Source organism: Lytechinus pictus, chromosome 7 (genome assembly GCF_037042905.1).
Source record: "Lytechinus pictus isolate F3 Inbred chromosome 7, Lp3.0, whole genome shotgun sequence".
NCBI lineage: Eukaryota > Metazoa > Echinodermata > Echinoidea > Temnopleuroida > Toxopneustidae > Lytechinus > Lytechinus pictus.
In genome coordinates, this window is record NC_087251.1 from 46,442,556 (window position 1) to 46,462,172 (window position 19,617).

Here is a 19,617-nt window from a genome sequence, read left to right on the forward strand (position 1 = left end):
TTCCGAGTCACTCGACACTCCATTTTGTTGACGATCAGCCATGCATTAAGTCTTTTGTTAACTGTGCGATAGCTTCTGTGGAAAACCGGTGAAAACACGTTTATTTAATGAAATTATGGAAATGCAAGGATTGTCTCGAGGGAACAGAACTTTTTTACTTCTTGACCATTTTCTGTGATTAAGGTTTCAAATAAAAGAGCAGATATTGAACTTTTTAGGAATATGATTTTCTTTTTGAAATTCAGATACCCCCCGCCAAATGAGTTTTTGGTATCCTTTCTTCAAATTGTTTTGCTCACTCATGCATGAATTAGAAATAATCTAAGTAATTTCAGATGAAAGAGGAGATTCTAAGCTTTACAATGGTAGGTCACTTGTCTATTGTATTTGTGATTTAGTTATGATGAATCATCAATAAATCTCGGTTTCGTTTTTTGTGGGACGCACTGTAGAGTTTCTAAATATTTTTTGGTAAACCTGAGGGCGGCTCATTTTCAAAAAGGTAATATCACCTAAAAATAATGCATTTGGGAAATATTAGGGGCGATTTTGTCCTTCATGAAAGCGAAATCGCCTCTTGCGTTCATGTGCAACTCTATTTTCTACACTGATGTGTTTGTATTTGATCATTTCATCCTTCTCTAATCTCTATACATGTGCAGGTGCTGTACCTACAAGCATTTGTTCTGGTTATACTCATGGGGAAACTCTTCAAGAAGGTGTTCTTTGGCCAGCTCAGAGCTGCTGAGATGGAGGTATGGAGTTGTAATTCCAAGTATTTTATTTATTTTTTCTTGAGTGGATGGAGTGAGTTTGAATAATGTGTTTTGCCTCTCATTGCATATTCCCTTTGCATCTATAGGGGATTGCATGTATTTGGAATAATGTTAAACTCATGATTTAAAGAGTTTTAATGGGTTAAACATGTTTGAGTCGCTGGTTTCACGAATCAAGATTTCAACTTGGTTGTCCCTGTTTTTATGAGTTTTGAGGAGGCCAGATATGGCATATCGGGGAAAATTTATCAAAAGCTGCAAGCGAGTGAAGCATATGTGTGCAAAAATTTAGACATTTTTATTTAATACAAAAATCCTATTTTGTGATAGAGTTTTCATAATATTCTGAAAATAATCATCTCCCTTCTTACTTTTCTTTTTCTCTTTCTTTTTTATTTTTTGGTTGTGCAAAATGACCCCATCTGTACGTACTCCACTGATCCTGAATCTCGAAATTAATCAAGATTATGCCATTTGGCTAAGTTCGTATTATAAATAATAATAATTAAATAACTGTGATTCAATTTAATGATGTGCTTTGATTTCATTCATGAGTCTTTTTTTTTTGCTTTAAGTTTGATTTGTAAATGTAAAATCTGTCCTCTATAACCTAAAAGGTTTAATCAATTAATCAAGGGCTTCTAATTTCAGGGTTGGGCTCAATTACTTTCTGCAATTACAATTAAAATTACTTGAAATTAATTGAAGAAATTTTCATTTACAATTACTTTTCAATTAAATTACATTTTTTTTTCAATTACTTACCAATTACTATTGTAAATTACAATTTCAATTACTTTCTAGAAAAGTCATAACTGAAACCAATATTTATTCTGTACATATTTCCACCTATTTTAAGTTACAGAGAAACTGAAAAGATGAAGGTTAAGGTTAAAGAGCATGGGTTCTGCTTGTTACTCTCTTTGAGGCTAAAGCAGTTGACATGAAAAAGGTCATGAGATAAAATCATAAATTAAGTAAGTTCATTGTAAAGTAATTGAATGTAGTTAAATGTAATTGACAGTAATTGAAGTCAATTACATTTTTTTCACTTACAATTATTTACAATTACAATTACTTTCCAGTTCAAAACTTGAGTTACAATTACTAAAAAATGTAATTAATTACGTAATTGATCAATTACCTTGTTATTGAGCCCAACAGTGTCTAATTTACACAGATTGATCGCAAATCCTTTATTTGTGATATTCATTATTTTATTTTTCAGCATCTAATAGAAAGATCATGGTATGCTGTGACAGAAACCTGCCTGGCATTCACCGTGTTCAGGGATGACTTCGGTCCTCGGTTCGTGGCCATGTTCACACTGCTTCTCTTCATCAAATGTTTTCATTGGCTGGCAGAGGATAGAGTCGATTATGTAAGTTGAATGTAATCTAGAGGTGGCTGTTCTCATCGAGACTCTTGTGATTTCCCTATAGATCAGGGTCAAAATTTTAAGTATTCTAATCAGTATTCTCGTATATTTAACCATCTTTGGTACTCGATAGCCCTTTTTGGCTAAGTATTTTGCTTATATCTCAGTCAGCCCCTACCTGGCTTACGCTTGGCTAGCGTGCAGTGTACAAATGTGCAGTCAACCATTCTGCGCACAGATGGCTAGTAGATACATTGCGTGTCATTTGGCTTAGACTTTATGATGTCACAATTGTTATTAGTGTGTATTTCATTTGACTTGATGAAGTGAATTACCTGGAAGTGATCTGAGTACAAGTATAAGTATTTTGCTTAGTCAAATAAAATGCTAAGTAAAATACTGTACTTTCTGTATCAATACTTCCAATTGAGTTAAGTTGCAAAAACAGTGAGATGAAAATTGTATTAAAAAAAATTTTAATGTGGTGAAATTGGCTACATCAGCTAATATTTTCCTAAAATGAAGTATTACATTTGATTTGGGAATATTCTCAAATTGTAAAACTTCTGGAATATTAATGATGAGCAAATTCATCCCTTCGTAAATTTTCATGTACACTGTAAGGCCAAGGGAAATGTGAATAACAGGGTTGTAAATAGATTTTCTCTTTAGTGCAATTTTTGTCATTCATATGGGGTGTTGCAAGAAACTTGCGATCAATTGCAAGTCTATTTTTGGTCCCTTAATCATATGTCTTGCAGTTAATTGCAAATTAGTGATTGATTGCTAATTTGCTCCTTGAAACAAGAAGTTTTATCTGATTTGCTATAACGTACATTGATCTATCATTTGTAAATTGATTGCAAATATTTTCTTGCAACACCCCCAGTCTGTCCTATATTGTTCAAAAGAAAATGATATTAATATTGCTGTATGGTTTGTATGATTTTATATTCACAGATGGAGAGGAGTCCAGTCATCTCTTGGGTGTTTCATATGAGAGTTATTAGTAAGTTGCTTTATTGTTTCAGTCTGTACTTGTGTTTCATAGTTTACATACTGGTTAATTTGCCTATTAACGTCAAATCTACTAGAACCACACAAATATATTTGACCTAGGAGAAATTTTACTAAAAAGATATATAAAAGAAAAACACATATCTTCCAGGTTTGACTTGAGAGATGAATCAGCTTTTTGGGAAGGTCAACTTATTTATGTTTAACTGTATATTTTATGTTGATTGTTTGGTTTAGTTATGTCAAGTTTATGTTGTAAATCAGAGTCTGGAGTTACGATAAACAGATTGCATCAGATTACCGATATTAACCTTTTTTACACCAGGCATCAATCTAATATTGTTGTTTGTAGTTTTTGTAGAGAGATATTAAGACTGTAGCTTTTAGAAATAAGGTTTTTTTCATTTGCACAGAGTTTAGAATGCCCCAGATTCTACTGTCATCTCACTGCAAACATAATCTTGCCTCACAAAGGCCAGAGCATTGTCTGTATCATTTGTCATTCTTCTGAATGTGAATCAGTATTTTTCTGAATCTGTATATAAAAAGTTGAGCAAAGAATCCCCAAAATTTTTGAAAATTTGTGAATTACATTTACATTTTATGTATAATTTTTTTTTTATACATGTACTTCTTTCATACTGTTTTTATTTCAAAATCTTAGGGGAGGTATGGGAGTGATTATTTTTTACTCTGCTTCATCATCAAATGTTTGATTTCAAAGATTTTGGCAAGATGGACTGTATAATAATCATGAACCAAATTGTTATTTTGAACAGCCCTTCTTGTGGTCCTTGGCTGCTTTGACTTGGTGTTTATCAACTATGCGTATCATAGTACTTTAACCAAGGGAGCTTCCGTTCAACTTGTCTTCGGGTTTGAGGTATGTATCTTAGAAGCAGGTTTGGAAATGAGTTACATGGTAGGGGCTATTTTTTTCCATATTGGGGCAATTGTGAACATTTGGAGGCTATTGCTTTCATTTCATTTCAAGGGCTGCTTTTTTGTGCAATAAGCAATTGTGTTGTTAAAGCATTCATCATTCTGCTTATGTACTGTTTATATAAAATTGATTTTCCAAACTTTTGTGAATATTTTCGTGCCAGATCTTGGGGTGACTTGTGAAAATTCAAATTGCTATGTGCTGGATAAATTCTCTATTGATAACATTTTCCTATTTGAATATTTATCACTACAACTTTTCCAAGCTTTTGACTGCTAGCAGGCTAATACTGTGGTGGTCTATTCACTGAAATTGTTGCATTTCATTATTGCCAAAATCCAGGGAAAATAAAACAATTTCTTCAAAATGGTTTCTAGTATAAACAAATTTTTTTTTTTCTTTCATTGTGACTTCTTATTGACTTATTGACTTTCTGTTTCAATGTTTTTTTTCTTTCAGTATGCAATCTAATTGACTGTCTATATTGATGTTTGTTTTCTTTCTTGATACTTTCAGTATGCGATCTTATTGACTGTGTTAATCAATGTGTTCTTCAAGTATGTCTTGCACACCATTGATCTACAGAGTGAGAATCCATGGGAAAACAAAGCTGTGTACATGCTTTACACTGACCTCATTATGGGTAAGAACTAAAGCATTTCATGCACCCATACAGGATAAATTCTCTCTTGTATACTAGTATTTCATGTGTTATCTGCTATGAAGGAATGCAAATTCCCGTAATCTACAATGCAAGAATATCTAGGGTGCTTGTAAATTCCATTTCGTAATGTGACTTCACCTTGGAATGAAATATATATTTTTTCATTTCATTAATTAGTTTGGACTCTAAGATTCTTCCCTTTTTGATTTGTTAGATATTTGAAATTTTGAATCATTGTTTAATCATAAACGACTTCAGATCCAATTTTGATATGCTGTTAGGGTTTGTCCACTCTAAACCAAGTTAATTGTATATTTTTTTGAGGCAAACACAAATTAAACAAATAGAATTAGATCAAATTATTAGCCAACTCTCACAATTCTATAGTCAATCCAGTTTTGATTCAATTTATTTATTAGGTAAAACTCATGAGTGAATGTAAATATCAACTGTGGGGATCAAACACCCTAAAAGCCAGAGGCTTGAAATTTAGGGGTATTCATAACAAATGAAGGACAATGTGGTGATGCTATTAGTACAGCCATTACAAAGGTAATGATACACAAAATGAATTACAAAACATGAACTAAACAATTCAAACAAAAAATACATCATGAAAACGTTTTATGTATTGATTACACTGCTGATTTTTGTTCATTTTGTCAATGTTTCCCCGGTTTTCTGTTTCTCTTGATTAGGTTTTATCAAAGTGTTTCTTTACACAGCATTTGTGGCCATCATGATCAAGATCCATACATTCCCTCTTTTTGCCACCAGGCCTATGTACTTAGCCATGAGGTAAGTAACAACTTCATGATTCCATGTTTGTTTCCATGGCAATTGTTCTTTATGAAAAACTTGCACATTCTGCAAAAAAAAAAAATAATAATTTACCCCCCATCAACAACAACATCAATAATGATGACGATGATGATGATGATGATGGTGATGGTGATGATGATAATGATGATGATGATGATGGTGATCATGATGATGAAGATGATCATGATGATGATGATGATGAAGATAATATGAATAATAATTTATAAATCATAATGATAAGAAGAAGAATGATAGATGAATGAAAATTACAAAGTGAATAAATAAATGAACTAATAAATAAATAAAAGAAATATAAATGGTGATAATGATAAGCAGTATATAAATAAATGAATTTATATGAAAACAAGTGCATAAATAAATAAGAAAAAATGAAATCCAAATAGAATACATGAACGGAATGAAAAAGAATATAATGAAATAAAAACAGAAAGAACTTTCACATTCCTAACATTTTTGTTGTTGAGATATGCTAATGCTGAGCCATTTAATGCATGTACACACATTTCACTATCAGTGATGATATCAGAATTTCTCATTTTTTTAATTTCAAACTTAAATAATAATAATAATGATATACAGTTCTTGTATAGCGCATATCACATTATGATTAATGTCTCTATGCGCTTCCAAAGGACTTAGATATTATTACCCCAGCTGTAGCTTGACAGCCGTAATTACTAAGATTACAGCGCACACGCATTTCAGGGAATAAATTCCTGCCAGGTACCCATTCACCTCACCTGGGTTGAGTGCAGCACAATGTGGAGGAATTACTTGCTGAAGGAAACTACGCCATGGCTGGGATTTGAACCCATACCCTCTGTTTCAAAGTCCGGAGACTTATCCACTGGGCCACAATGCTCCACAACTTAAATTGCTTTTCAGTTTTGATTTTGAAAATATAGGTTTCAATTAGAAGTAGGATATCCATGAAAATGACTTGGATTCATTGATATGTATTATCATCATTTGTTTGAATACCAGCACATTGAATGATTAAAAATGAGAAGGCATTTTGCAGTATTGATTTGCCCATTTGCTTAATTTACATGAATGGTCATACTAATGAAAATTACATTGTATTATTTGAAATTTAAAGTCATTTTGATATTTTTTTTCCTGTTTTAATTTAGGTCTTTCAAGAAAGCTGTACATGATGTCATTATGTCTAGAAGAGCCATCCGTAATATGAACACACTGTAAGTCACTTTGGCTTTCATATCATTGTAGAAAATAGCCATGGGCGGTGTTTTAAAACGATATTCTTATAGTTACACACAACTTTATATGCGACTGGTGACCCGTTCTTGGTTGCCAAATCGGATTCTCACTCGTTATGATTCCAATAGGCTTAAGTTGTAATCTAATAATTGTACATTGATATTTATGTTATTAACAAGTATCTGAATGCAAATTTTATCATTGCCAAATTTGATTAAGTTTATAGGAAATTCACTCTCATTATGTTAAATCAGGAAGAATTATTTTGGCACAAGAACTGGTCACCAGTCTTGTATAAAATCATCTGTAACTTGCAACAGCTCTATGACATATCACCCTGTTCCCTAAAATTGGAAGACAATTTAGATCATTACCGAAACATTTGAGAATAAAAGAAAAACTCTTCCTGTATTCCTAATACGGATGCCCCAGAATATTCAAAACCCACAAGTATTGCCATTTTCATCATGACCTACCCGGGTTTCGGGATTTGTAGATTTGTCAGGCGTCCTGTTTTTATTCAATTTTCTGTGCAACCTTTCTGTGAATAATTTGATGAAATAAACACAGTTGCTCCATTTATAACACACAAGCCCCTTCTGTGTTAGCCTCTTGTCGAGGCCCTGTCGGCTGCTTTCCGAGCGAACATGACAAAGCAAGGGAGAGAGCGAAGCAGAGCGCCGCGAGACAGGGCCTCTTGACATCTGACCCGAATTTCACCGACTTTCTTTTGTTTTTTATTGTTTTTACCAATTCACCGACCAAAAACTGGTCGGTGAAAATCATCCAATGAGAGCGCGAGCTGCTATGACGTCATATTAAATATTCATGAGCTCATCTTGAATGGTGACCCTTGGATTCTTGGCGAAGAGTGACGACGAAATATCAAAGAGCGCTGAATATGACTCTAAAATGCTAAATATTGACCGATTTAAGGATTTGCAAGTCGATGAAATTAACTCTGCACTGAAAGGACGAGATGTCTTTGTAAATCTACCCACAGGATATGGAAAAAATGTAATATTTCATGCGATTCCACCGGTCGAACCGGGGCGTCGATTATCGATCTCCGCTGTGCAGTGCAGTGAGGGAAGCTGGGGTGGAGTTGCTGGGAGTTGACTCGAGTCTGACCAGCGGCTGAGCAGTATCTCCCGGGAAGTTTCGGGGCGGTGATGGGTCTGTTACGGCCAGTAGTAGTAGTAGTAGTACCACTACTTGTAGCATTTTGCTGGTTATATCCCCTTTAGTGTCCCGCAATTAAATGAATCCCCTGCAGAATAATGGACTACTATACTATATAGTATTCCGAACCCAAAACGAAACAGCTCTGACATTTCATTGGTTTACTCGGTGACCGGTAATATCATGACTCATGTATATTCATTAGGAAGACGTTCCTCATGAATATATAATTCAGTTCAGATGTCAAGAGGCCCTGGCTCGCACCAGGCCTAATTCGCTTCGCGAATTAGGGAATCCCTCGCTTCGCTCAGGAAGCAGCCGCCAGGGCCTCAACAAGAGGCTACTTCTGTGTGAGTGTTAAATGTAAAATCCATCTCCATATTTACCAGGTACCCCGATGCCACCGCCGAAGACCTTGCCAACACCGACAGCATCTGCATCATCTGCCGAGAGGACATGGTGGCAGCGGAGCCCGGTGCACCGGCAGGAGGCTCCGGAAGCTGCAAGAAGCTTCCTTGCAACCACATCTTCCACAGCAGCTGCCTCCGCTCGTGGTTCCAACGTCAGCAGACCTGCCCCACCTGCAGAATGGACGTTCTCAGGCTTTCCGTGGTGGCCGCGAGCCAGAGGCTCAGGCAGGGGCAGCAGCAGCAGCAGGGGGTGGGGCAGCAGGGACAGGCGGGGGTGGGTCTGGGACAACAAGGCAATGGACAAGTGCCACCTGTACCAGGGCAAGGTATGCTATATTTGTGATTGTCTAGAAACTCAAGGGGGTATTTTCATGGTTAATGTAAAGATTTGCTTATACTCCAAGTTGCATATGGTGTAGAGTATTTTACAGCACTTTTCAGATCATCATCAAGGTATGCAACCGTTTGTGTGCTATTTATTATATAGTTGCCAGTCTTCAGATTTTTTGCCTCATTTCAGGTTTTTAATGGATTAAAACTCATAGCACTTATGGGGCCTTTGCATGTTCAGGCTTTTCCAAGGACCAGTGACTAAGACTAACTGGCATTCATGCAATTACATCACATGTTAAATTTACTTTGGACTTACTGGTATGCATGAATTGAATTCAACCATCGACTCTTTCTTAAATAGTGTCCTGTTTGTAAATATACATTTCTATTGAAAGTTCTTTAATCACACTTTGCAATAAGAGATAGTGAGCATTATGTAAAATAGATCATGAAACATGTCCATAATGTCACATACATCAAAAGAATGACAATGGCTACCAATAATATTCCACTTTTCAGGCAAAAAATTGTTATTTTTTATTTATGGATGCTTCTTTTGGCAAATTACAGCCTAAATCTGCAATTATTAATAAGATTTAGATTGCAATGAATGGGGATTTCCAGGGCTCCTTGTTCAAGTTTCTCGGGCTATTTTGAGCATTTTTTGGCAAAATTGTCCCTTTCCCTCGTGTAATTTTTTCCTTGCCTTGGTCATCATATTTGGGCTTACCCAATCAAGCTCTATGATTTTTCTCCACTCCATGGGTAGCATTCCAACAAAAGCACCAAGTAAATAATCAAGAGTGTGTGGTTTACTAATATTGCAATTGATTTTGCTTATGTTTTGACAGGTATGCCCCCTTTTCCACCAGGCTTCCAGTTTTGGCTTCCTCAATATCAGGGAGGAGTGCCCCCCTTTCCTCAGCCCCCTGTACCCCCTCAACCGTCATCATCCTCAACTACTCAACCAGGAACTTCAACATCAACGCCATCCACTACAGCTTCACAAGCCACATCACCTGGTAAGTCCTGTCTTTGGAGAAGAACATGTCGCTGTCAGGAGACAACCATCTACATGATCACCCTAAGTTATTCGCTTGTATTCCCATTAAAAGAAATAGTTGGTCCCAATATAGCCCCAATTTAATAATTCGTCATAATATGCTCCATTAATGTAGCGCTCAGTAAGTTTTTTGCAATACATATTGTACTATGCCTACTCAGCTTGTTGTACGCAAGCAAATGGGAGACATATGTCAAACATTCGTACCATTGCACACATGACGTACCATCCAAAATGTACCTTTGCGTGGTTTTAGGAGGTGACGTCACAATACGATTCAATTCATTGCGCTCAGTAAAAGATGAAGATGAAATACGCGTATAGCTTGCTTGCCTCATGTGCAATGCTGCCCGAGGTCATGTGTGCTTGTGGGATTTTGCTTTTCGCTTTCAATATTTTGTCTCCCTTTTCATAGATAACTGCAGGGAAAAACTCATCTTTTTTTTTCATATTTTTGCTGAGCTCTAAGGCGTTGTACAACACAAATAGTGAATATTCTTCATGCAATGGTGCAAGATTTCGCATTCGGTGAAAGAAAGAAACACTCTATTTATCTTTCTTTCACCTCATGCGAAATGTCGCACCATCGCACTCATGCCTATTTGCTATTTGTATACTAGTACCCTGGGTTTAGCATGCCTTCCTCGATTGGTATCCAAGCATTCAGAATATTCTTTTCTTACTACACCATTTGAAAGTCAAGTTGCATTTTAATCTGGAGTTTTGTTTCATTGCTACTCATTATGCATTGGGATCCGTGTGAGTGAAATTAAAACGTTCTTTAGTTTTGATACAGACAACTGGGATTAATACAGAATATCACTTGATAGATCATCATTAATACAAAAAAAATTCTGAAAAAAAAAATTAATGTATGATGGGGGGACCTAAAGCTATGCACTTTGTTTACAAACAATAAAAACTGCCAATTTTACTGCCACTAATTTGTGGCAAACATTCTAAAGATCATTAACCAAGAAGAAAATATCACAAAACTCACAAATACCAAAGTCCCGCCATGTTTTATGAACACTTCTTGATTTCGCCGCCAGATGTAGAAGGGGTCCTAAAGCTATACACTCGATTTATAATGCAAAAAAATAGTATTTCATATTATTATAGGAAAATATGAAATAAAGTGAATGTAACTCCAAAATTCCAAACAGTTGTGTTTTCTCTGCATTTAGAGATTTACTGCAGCCTCTGTATAAAAATTTGAATAGGAATCGTTCGTCACTCTGCAGTCACAGTTCCACACATAGAGTGCCACTGCAAACTGCCTGCGCGATGAGTGGTGCATAGCTTTAGGACCCCCTACCAACATGTATTGGGGTCTTGTCATCCAAGCCTGCAAATTGACTTTATCTGGTTGTTATTGATATTTTATAACCAGTCTATCCTTTCTTTGTAAGGAGGAAAAATGGGGTCATTTTTGGGGATTGAAAATATTGAAATATTCATTTGTAATGCTGGAAAGCTTCTATGTGTGTTAACTATGATGAACCGGGGCCGCGGAAGCGGGGGGCTGGGGGGGGGGGGGTGGCTTCAACCCCCCACTCTTTTCCAAATATGTAAAAATGACCATATGATTGTGATTTTTTGCCTTGTCAGCCCCCCCCCCACTTTGAAAACCGTCTGCCGCTCCTGATGAATAGATGTAAAAATTATGTTTTTATATGCAACCTTTTTCTTTGAAAATTGCTTATTTTCATTTATTTATAGAATAGTTTGTTTACCAATTTCCCTTTAATCTGTAAGACAGCAAGTTTCAAGATCACATCTTCTGTCCACTCACCTGCACTACATTTTTGAAATTTTCTTTTTCTTTTCAGGAACACCATCATCAGCAGGTGCAAGTGCAGCCACGCCCACATCCTTGGGTACATCTCTACCAAACTTCCCTCCACCTCCAAGCATGGGTGCTCCTGGTATGGGTATGTTCCCCCCGATGATGCCTCCATTCATGATGCCATTTGGTATGTTGAAACAATGAAATGTATTATTCAAGACTTTCTTGTATTTTTGTCTTTTCTGCTACTTTTTAAATGGTCATCAATTTGTCATTGTTTATTTATATGTACATATTATCTGTCTTGTACTTGACATTTATTTCATGTTTGAGAAGATGGAATGTTTACCATCCTGAAAATACTTGGCTACCACAGCTCCTTTGATATTTAGAAAGTGCTGTTGATTTCTAGAGTCTGTTTCATAAAATCATCTATTTGTAATTCTTTATTTTTGGAATTATTTCCCCCAGTATTTTGTAGAAGTATTTTGTATTTTGTAAAAGGGCCAATTTTTAACAAGCCACTGTTTCTATTTAGTCCTTACCAATACCATAATATTTTTATTTTATCTTGTACTTATTTGTATTAACTTTGTATTTGATATTGGTCAATTAAATTGAACATGGACAACTCAAAGAAAGAGTATTATGGCATTTTCAATGTGACGTTTGCAAACTTTTACTCAACAGCTTTTACTGTGAAACAGCCTCCTTGTAATATTTCCTTTCACATACTATTTCCATTTGACCCTCCTACTGTACTAGGCATGTCACCTCCAATGCCCCCACCTAACTTCAGCGGTCTGTCTGATGAAGAGCTTCGGGCCATGGAAGGCATGGAGAGACAGCACGTCCAAGCCAGGATTGAATGCCTCCAGAACATCCAGGCTCTCCTCGATGCTGCAGTCATTCAGATGCAACAGTACAGTACCATCGTCTCAGGATTAGGGTGAGTGAATATCAATAGAGACTTTGTATTTTGACTGGTGAATCATATTTTTAATGTTTTCTGCTCTCGAAGACGGCACATATCACATGACAAATGTTATCTCCAGGCTGTCAACAATTTGGAAAAGCAATTTGATTTCACTAAAATAATGTATTGTTTTTTTTAGAATGAACGAAATCACTGTGGAGGAGGAAATTTGTATAAAAAAAAAAAAAAATCTGACATACAAGCAGTATGTATGGGTTAGTGTCATTCCGTATATCAAGTGATGATTTTTTTTCCCCCCCTAAAAGGATAATTGTTTGAGAATACACTAGATCACTTTCTAGAATATTAGGATGTTAGTTTTGGTATAGTATTATTTTAAGTGTAAACATTTCCTTGTTCATAATTGATTCTCTACAGCATGTAAGAGACTCTGAGTTTAGGTAATCTTATTGCCTTTTTTACTTGAGATTGAATATGACTCCTCTTTTTGTTTGAAAATATGCATCATTACCACAACTACTTTAGGTTTGTTACTATATGTGTATATATGCTTAGTAGTAATAAAAATTGCCAGAGAGGAAGGTGATTTAAGCAAAATTCAAATGCACATTTTGGTTTACACAAAATAGGATCTGATATTGATTCAATTACAAAAGAATCCAGTCAGTATACACAAGTCCAAGTGTAATTTTATTTATAAATGATTATGATTGTTATTTCATTATCAACCGATACTTCTTTTCAACCCCCCCCCCACCCCATCCCTTCAGTGTACCTACCGTTCCTGTCACACCAGCCTCCACCAACACTACATCAGCCACCTCCACGGTCCCCACCCCTACAGTACAGACAGAGGCATCAGCTGCCCCGCCCACCACACCCAGTGAACCAGAGACATTAACATCGACAGCTGAAGCCAACGCCAGCGAGTCAAGCAATGGTAAGATCAAAGAAAGAGAGAGATTAACAAAGGACAGTATTATGCAACAGCCACGCCAGCGAAACTAACTCTGGACCGACCACATCTGGGGATCGTTTCATGAAAGTTGTCAGCACTGACAAGATGTCTTTCTCCGACAGTTACCATAGTAACAGCCAGAGGCCAGAGCTTCTCAGCCAATCAAAAGCAAAGATTTCACTGAAATAGTCAGCACTGACAACTTTCATGAAACACCCCCCTGAAGGCCACCGCACACCTTACGGTTGGTCTGCGACCCAATTTTAGAATAATGTGTCGTAAAATTTGATGCTAGTGAGAAATTGAATAATTTTCTTAATCATCGTACAAATACCTTCAAGTATGTTCAAATCTGTGACTATGCTTTCATCCTTATTAGAATAAAAGTGAACTTGATATCTAGTCGTGATGGCGTCATAGCAATCGTACGATTGGCTACGATTTGAAACTGATTTGCCCTTTACTCCAAAATAAAGACTTGCAATCATCGAAAATTGTTTTATTAGTATTCTTTCAGTTAATTTGAACCTCAAATGAAAAGATACCTTTCATTCACATTTTCAGAAATTGAGCAAAATGCGATTGTTCCAAAATCGGATTGTGAACCAGTTGTAAGGTGTGTAGTGGCCTTTATACATTATTCCCAGTTACATACTATCAGTCAGTTTGGAGTCGGTTTCACTGGTGTGACTGTGGAAGTAAAAAGGAATGTCACAGTCACACTCCAGAGTGACCAAATCTATTACGTTATTACCAATACATACCATGGGTCAGTTTGGAGATAGATATCCGATAGATAGCATTTGGGATTGGTTTTACATCGAAGAGCTTGGACAGTTGTCATGGCAGATGTTTTGAATTCATTCATGCCTTGAATACACAAGTAAGCGTGCAAGTCAACATATTCACCTAAAATTCCCCAAAATATTTGACTAAGGCAAATTTTCCTGTAGTAGATAAACATCATACACCTTAAAAGACATCACTGTGGTTGTAGATTCACCGGCCTGCAATCAGTGGATGTCAAATTCAAATACTGCTGGTTCCAGTTGTTGTTATTATTATTATTTTATTTTTATCCCACCCTCTATCCCTGTCTGTAGATTTATCAGCCTTAGAGGGCGCCGTTGGCTTCACATCGCCCGTCAAGGACATCAAGGATGAAGAAGTGGAACCGGTGCCAGAGAGTCCCGAGGAACAGGAACGCGACGAGGTCAGGAGGAGACGGTTACAGAGACTTAGTAGCAACACATCAACTTCATGAGATTTCCTTGGGTTACAGAGGTTACAGAGACTCAGTATTGAAACATCAACTTCACACAAGATTTCCTTGATCATCTTCTCATTCCTCCCCTTACGAAGATGAATATTACATCGCCATGGCAATGCTGCATGAAACTGTTGACAAGAACAGCTTTGGCGTGGTTGCTGATCTGATTTGTGAAGTTATTCTGCTTTTATTTTTTTTCTTCAGGTAATCCTGCCTTAGTGAGCAGAGCATGGAAGATTTGTGAACAGTATTTTGAAATTTATGTTTATTTTAATAAGGATGGCAGCGTGCTTATCATTGCATATTGAGCTGAGATTATTGGGTAGTTTGTATTTATATCATTAATTTTGAGAGTCCAACATCACAATAATATGACCATTGTTTCATTATATTTGCCCTAAAAAAATCATGAACAACTCTTTAATGTAATGAATAACCATTACATTTGCATTACATTTTAGGCTTATGCAGACCTGCCAACCAGTACGTTTTAGCCGTATTTAGTACGTTTTTGCAACCAAAATACGGCAGTACGTTTTTTCTTTGAAAAATACTTTTTTTTTTTTTAAAACTAAATTGTAATTTATTGAGAAAAATAATATCTATATGTCTCTATTTCATAAAACGTGCACAAATATGGTTATTAGATCAATGTAATTTCAGGTAACTTGTTTTTTTTTTCAATCATTTTGTTCAAACCAGGGTGAAGATATACACATGTTTTAATGTTGTTTTTTCATCTGCAAGAGCAGTGCGCATTTTAGCTTGCATGCAGCCTGAGCGCCGCGATGAGCGAGTGCGCCAAGCATTTTATTATGAAATACACTTTTTGGGGGAAAAATACAGTTTTTTTTATCACAGAATACAGTTTTTCATTCCCAGAGGTTGGCAGGTCTGCTTATGTAGCTTTTGGGCCCACTTAACTTATATGCTAGATGGTGATGTAGAGGTGTCATGCTCATAGATTTAGAAATAAGTTCTTGTTCTTTTTAGTTCTTGAAATATAGCGATATGACTTACAGTATCTGATTGGTTATACATAATTTCATACATAGACTTATTATAAAGGATGATAGTTCATGAATATATTTCATGGATTATATACTGAATGTTGTCATTCAAGCTGAGGGCTAGTTATTTTGAATAAAATTGGACAATCTCTACCACATGTACAAGCCATTATTTGATGTTTTCTTCTTTTTCATTGGTAAACAATGTTTGAATAAATATTTGATGATGATGAAATTACTTATCTACTTATATTACTCCCACATTGACCTCATGAAGTTATTATTGTAATCTGAAAAAAAAACACAATGGATTTTTTTAAAAACTAATTATTGCAAGGTAACAATTTATGTCACAATCGCTTGTTAAGGGTTACTTTACTTTGATAAGTTGTGAATAACCTGAAATCAGAAGTAGTGATAAGCAAACAGGCATATAAATTGTTCCAAATAATAGCTTGAATTACACATTGTACAGCCTCAGTAATAATAATAATAATGACTGGCTCTACTTTCAAGAAACATCAAATATGTTGCCCTTAAAAGAACCATATTGCCCTCGTCTAAAGACTCGGGCCAATATGATTCTGTTGCGGGCCACATATTTGATGTTCCCCTCAAGGCCAGTCAATATTATATAAATAGTATTGTTGCTGTTGCATAGAACAAATACTTCAGTATGCTTGCCAATCAAATAAAAAGAACGCATAGGCTTGCAAAGAGATGACTTGGACTGACCTTTAAAGATACTTTCTCCTCTAAAATTCTATGGCCGGTATTCTGATATCCGGCTTAACTTAGGACATGGTCTGACTCCGTGATAACATTATGGGAAGCAAAAAATTTGAAATTGTAAAATTTTTCATGATTTGATGGTTATTCATGTATTCCTTTAAAAAACATTAATTTCATCACATCCAGTGAATACTAATAAAATGTTTATAATGGTTGGTTTTTAACAGTAGCTCAAATAATAGACAAAATGCCAAATGCCGATAATAAAACAATTTCCTACTTAGATCACTGACATACTGCTCGGTGAATATGGTCTATACCATGTCTCTCTTTCCTATGGGGTATTGCAAGAAACTCGCAATCAATTGCAAGTCAATTTTGGGTCAAAAAATCAATCACAAATCTGGCAAATAATTGCAAATTTGTACTTGATTGCTGTTCTGCTTCTTTTAACAAGAAGTTAAAATTAATTTGCTCTAGTTACAAGTGATATATCAATTGCAAGTTTGCATCAGAAATTGGCAATCGATTGTAAATGATTTCTTGCATTACGATTGCTGGTCTGCTTCTTTTAACAAGATGTTAAAATTAATTTGCTCTAGTTACAAGTAATATATCAATTGCAAGTTTGCATCAGAAATTGGCGATCGATTGTAAATGATTTCTTGCATTACGATTGCTGGTCTGCTTCTTTTAACAGAAGTTAAAATTAATTTGCTCTAGTTACAAGTGATATATCAATTGCAAGCTTGCATCAGAAATTGGCAATCGATTGTAAATGATTTCTTGCATTGCGATTGCTGGTCTGCTTCTTTTAACAAGATGTTAAAATTAATTTGCTCTAGTTACAAGTGATATATCAATTGCAAGTTTGCATCAGAAATTGGCGATCGATTGTAAATGATTTCTTGCATTATGATTGCTGGTCTGCTTCTTTTAACAAGAAGTTAAAATCAATTTGCTCTAGTTACAAGTGATATATCAATTGCAAGTTTGCATCAGAAATTGGCGATCGATTGTAAATGATTTCTTGCATTACGATTGCTGGTCTGCTTCTTTTAACAAGAAGTTAAAATTAATTTGCTCTAGTTACAAGTGATATCAATTGCAAGTTTGCATCAGAAATTGGTGATCAATTGTAAATGATTTCTTGCGTTACGATTGCTGGTCTGCTTCTTTTAACAAGAAGTTAAAATTAATTTGCTCTAGTTACAAGTGATATATCAATTGCAAGTTTGCATCAGAAATTGGCGATCGATTGTAAATGATTTCTTGCATTACGATTGCTGGTCTGCTTCTTTTAACAAGAAGTTAAAATTAATTTGCTCTAGTTACAAGTGACATCAATTGCAAGTTTGCATCAGAAATTGGCAATCGATTGTAAATGATTTCTTGCATTACAATTGCTGGTCTGCTACTTTTAACAAGAATTTAAAATTAGTTTGCTCTAGTTACAAGTGATATATCAATTGCAAGTTTGCATCAGAATTCGGCAATCGATCGATTGTAAATGATTTCTTGCATTACCCCCTTTTGAATTAGCCTACCACAGAATGCTGTTATGAAAACTAATGTAAAATCTTCAATTGAAAAGTGTTAGCGCTTGTCCTAGTGATAAATGGGATAGGTCATTTGAGAAAAGTTGCTTATGAGCTTATTATGAATTGGCTTATTACCTTAAAACAATGTGCAATCAGCAGTAAAAAAAAAAAGCAAAGTAAATAATACATCAATGTATGTCTAATATGATTTTAATATTGTGAAAATCTGAACATGTGCTTTATTTTGTAGAATGTGGTGCTGAGATTCAAAATATCTTTCATTTAGGGGTTTATGTTATATAGAGAAGAGGAATATTTCTGTAAGTTAAAAATATTATCATCAATCAGAGCTTTTAAAGGTTACTCTTAGATTTAAATACATTTTTGATGACTGACGTTCATGTATTATTTCATTTATGTAAGAAGTTTGTTGTATATTTTATAATGATGATTTGAATTCTGTGTTATTAATTACTAGTAGTGTGTATAATAGAAATGACAACCACACTGCTGCTATTGTCTATGAAAACTCAATTCATTCATATCAGTCTAATATCTGATATCTTTAACTATTAAAATGATATAGTTACATAGGTTTTGGTTAAAGATTAATTCCTGCTTTGGTTGAGTTATTTTCATTATATATCTCATTTTAAAGTGTATATGTATATAAGGGTGAATTAGATGGGATGAAATTTACTTCCCGAATACATGAGTACTTGCCTAAAATTGAAGTTGATCCATCAAAATAATATTCATACCTATATTTGAAGTAGCAAACATGCATTCTCAATATGATCTGTCTCTGATTCCACTATCAAAATTTTTTCAAAATGTGAAAATTTGAACAAGTAAATTTGAACTTCCTAGGTTCTAAATACATGAAGCTGTATTTTCCAAATGTATAAAATGTAAGAATTATATTTTTTAAAAGCAGGCACTCTATATTTTCTTTCGAAGCAATATCTGTGTATTATTTTTTGCACAATTCATGCAATAGAATTATATTGATTGCTGTTTTTTTTCTTCAAATTATTTCAAAAGAGACATTATTATTATTCTTCAAACTCCCTTCTTTTGTGCATTCATATTTTGGGGTTAAATTCCATTGCATATTATATCTATGTCAAGTAGACTCGCCTAATTTATTCCAGTTTAGAATAGAATTATTAGATTTCTTATTGGAAAATGCTACTTATTTTGCGTGGAGAACACAGTGATTCAGATAAGATGATGGGCTATTACAACTTTGATATGTGTGATTATTAAAATGAAAATTTGTTCAGAATGTTTATAAATTGTTTGTATAAATGAATGAATATCTGAATGAAGCATTTTGATTCGTCTGTTTTTTTTCTTTTATAGTAATTCTTAAGCCTAAGAGAGCTCACTTAAAAAAAAATGTTGTATTGAGTAATTTTCTGAACCAGTAATTCTATGAAAATTATATTTCAAATAGTGGTTGCAATTATTGTTGAATTTTAATTAATTTGCATAATTAATGAAGTTCATAATTCTAGAGACCCCCACAAACTAACTGCTACAAAAGA

The 19,617-nt window shown here is 34.9% G+C and overlaps 1 protein-coding gene across 2 annotated transcripts; it reads left to right on the forward strand.

Annotated features, from left to right (window-relative positions):
- Positions 1–560: 560 nt before the first annotated feature.
- Positions 561–19,398, forward strand: LOC129264318 (E3 ubiquitin-protein ligase synoviolin A-like). Of its 2 annotated transcripts, XR_010294252.1 has the most exons (14): positions 561–755; positions 2,005–2,157; positions 3,115–3,163; positions 3,951–4,054; positions 4,631–4,757; positions 5,477–5,576; positions 6,755–6,820; positions 8,414–8,760; positions 9,619–9,789; positions 11,663–11,806; positions 12,385–12,568; positions 13,327–13,496; positions 14,618–15,245; positions 15,677–19,398. XR_010294252.1 is itself a non-coding variant. In XM_054902176.2 (13 exons), the coding sequence occupies exons 1-13, from the start codon at positions 699–701 to the stop codon at positions 14,776–14,778; spliced, it is 1,833 nt and encodes a 610-aa protein (XP_054758151.2). In that variant the 5' UTR covers positions 561–698; the 3' UTR covers positions 14,779–19,398. The 2 variants fall into 2 exon arrangements, 1 of the variants encoding a protein (XP_054758151.2); XM_054902176.2 differs by having other exon boundaries at positions 14,618–19,398.
- The last annotated feature ends 219 nt before the right edge of the window (positions 19,399–19,617 follow it).